This window comes from Myotis davidii, unplaced genomic scaffold, assembly GCF_000327345.1.
Source record: "Myotis davidii unplaced genomic scaffold, ASM32734v1 scaffold16138, whole genome shotgun sequence".
Taxonomy (NCBI): Eukaryota; Metazoa; Chordata; class Mammalia; order Chiroptera; family Vespertilionidae; genus Myotis; species Myotis davidii.
In genome coordinates, this window is record NW_006289325.1 from 1 (window position 1) to 2,416 (window position 2,416).

The 2,416-nt window shown below is 53.1% G+C and overlaps 1 protein-coding gene across 1 annotated transcript; it reads right to left on the bottom strand.

The window, feature by feature from the left end:
• Positions 1-1,248: 1,248 nt before the first annotated feature.
• LOC107182751 (zinc finger protein 792-like) lies at positions 1,249-2,406 on the bottom strand (the record flags this gene model as incomplete). Its single annotated transcript, XM_015562426.1, is given in 2 exon segments — positions 1,249-1,337; positions 1,758-2,406. Coding segments are annotated over 2 exon segments (738 nt in total), but the record flags the coding sequence as incomplete, so codon positions are not given.
• Between the last annotated feature and the right edge of the window lie 10 nt (positions 2,407-2,416).

Sequence of the window (2,416 nt, forward strand, 5' to 3'; positions counted from 1 at the left end):
TTTATGGGACAGAAGGGACGGCAGGTGTCCAGATAATTCGTGGGGTGGAAGCTGGATGTTCTCCTGGCTGCTGCTGAGGCAGAGCCTAGGGAAGGGTCTGAGGACGTACGGTGCGGGGGAGGGACGCGACCCTTTCCTGGGTCTGCAGGGCAGCCCGGGCCCCAAGTGGCTGAGGCTCCCCATCGCCCAAGATCGCCAAATCCGGGGCCTTCTCCCTGAGCCTGTCCTTTCTCCTCCTGCAGTTCAGGCGCTGCTCCTGTGGGCGGGGTGCCTGGGGAGGCAGAGTGCCTTCAGGGCTGCAGGTCCCTCCTGATTGCCCTCCACCTGCCCTGCCCTTCGGACTGGGAGGCTGCCGTGTCTTGTGTGGTGGTGGCACCTGGCTCCCCAATGCAAGGCACCTGCACCCCTGGTCCTCCTCATTCCAACCCTGTTGGCCGCCCACCTGCTCCTGGTCCTGGCACCTGCAGGAGGGGAGCTTGCGGCCTCAGTGTACACACCCATAGGACTCAGGATTCAGGGCTGAGTGTGTCTTCAAGGTCTTAGGTTCCCGGGCAGGAAGAGAGGCTGCACAGTCCCAGGACCCCACGACCTCAGACCTCACGACCTCAGAGGGCACAAGAGTGTGAGGCCCTGACATCAGCCCCACAGCCCAGTCCCCTCAGCGGCTCTGCACCTGCAGGAACCTGTGAGAACTAAAGGGCTGTTGAAGGCCTGGCACCCACCCCAGGACCCAAGGGCTCAGGCTGCTCAGGGCCCTGGCCCAGCCTGGGGCCGGGTGATGCCCGCATCCTTCAGGGCTCACTCCAGTGCGCACCTGCCAGTGACCTCATCACCTACAGGATCCTCCTTCCAGCCCCTCCTACTGGCCTCTTCCTTCTAGTTTGTTCTTCCTCTGGACAGTTTTGGGAAAATGTCAGAACCCTGCCTCACACAATGCCCATTTACTGATCATGGCAAACGATGACCCCGGCTTCCTGTGAATGAAAGGATAACTCTTCACCCACAGCCTTGCCTCTTGCTGTCACCTTTAGACACATAACATGCCCGGGTTTGCTGAATCCTCCAGGCTCAGCCACACCACCATGTCCTCACACAGTGGCATTGTGGCCCACCGCCCCTTTCCCAGTTTGAGTTCTCTGGTGATTCTTGAGGTTACAATTTTGACTGAATGACTTCCCACAATCACTACACTGATATGGCTTTTCTCCATAATTCTCTTATGGTTAAGGGGATGGTGACTGGACCCACATGATGTCCCACATTCACTACACTTATAAAGCTTAGCACCAGTGTGCACTCTCTGGTGACTGTTGAGGCTACACTTTTGACTGAATGACCTCCCACAATCACCACACACATAGGGATTTTCACCAGTGTGAGTTCTCTGGTGACTCTCGAGGCCACACTTATGCCTGAGTGACTTCCCACAATCACCACACACATAGGGCTCTTAACCAGTGTGAGTTCTCCGGTTACTGTTGAGGGCACCCTTTTCCCTGAAGGACCTCCCACAATCATCACACACATAGGGCTTTTCACCAGTGTGAGTTCTCCAGTGACTGTTGAGGCCACACTAATGCCTGAATGACTTCCCACAATCACCACAAACATAGGGCTCTTAACCAGTGTGAGTTTTCCAGTTACTGTTGAGGTAACCCTTTTCCCTGAAGGACCTCCCACAATCATCACACACATAGGGCTTTTCACCAGTGTGAGTTCTCCAGTGACTGTTGAGGCCACACTAATGCCTGAATGACTTCCCACAATCACCACACACATAGGGCTTTTCACCAGTGTGGGTTCTCTGTTGACTGTTGAGGTTACCCTTTTCCCTGAATGACTTCCCACAATCACCCCCCACACATAGGGCTTTTCACCAGTGTGAACTCTCTTTTGTTGAGTTAGGGTAGAGCATTCCCTAAAGATCTTCCCACAATCAGTGCACTCATAGGGCTTTTCCCCATTGTGAACTCTCCTTTGTTGAATGAGGGAAGAGCTTTCTCTAAAGAACTTCCCACAATCAGTACACTCATAGAGCTTTTTTCTAGTGTGAACTCTCTTATGCCAATTCAGGTTAAATATATGCGTAGAAACTTTCCCAAATTTGTTACCCTCATTATTCACTTCTTCAGAGCAGACATTCTGAGGTTGAATGACTTTCCCATTGTTTCTGGCAGTGTTTACATGTCCACCCCAATTGTGATGACTTTTTCCACGGACAAATTCCAGTGAAATCTCACTTGCACTGTATGGCTCCCCATTGTTGAGAGTTACCTGGTGCTGGAGAAACCCTGAGATGCCTGGGGAGACTTTCCCAAACTTTCTATTGGTTGAAGGCACCCAAGATCAGAAGCTGCACGTGGTTACAAATGAGGCCCTATCTACAGTTTCTCTCCAGGGCTTCCCTCCACTGGCT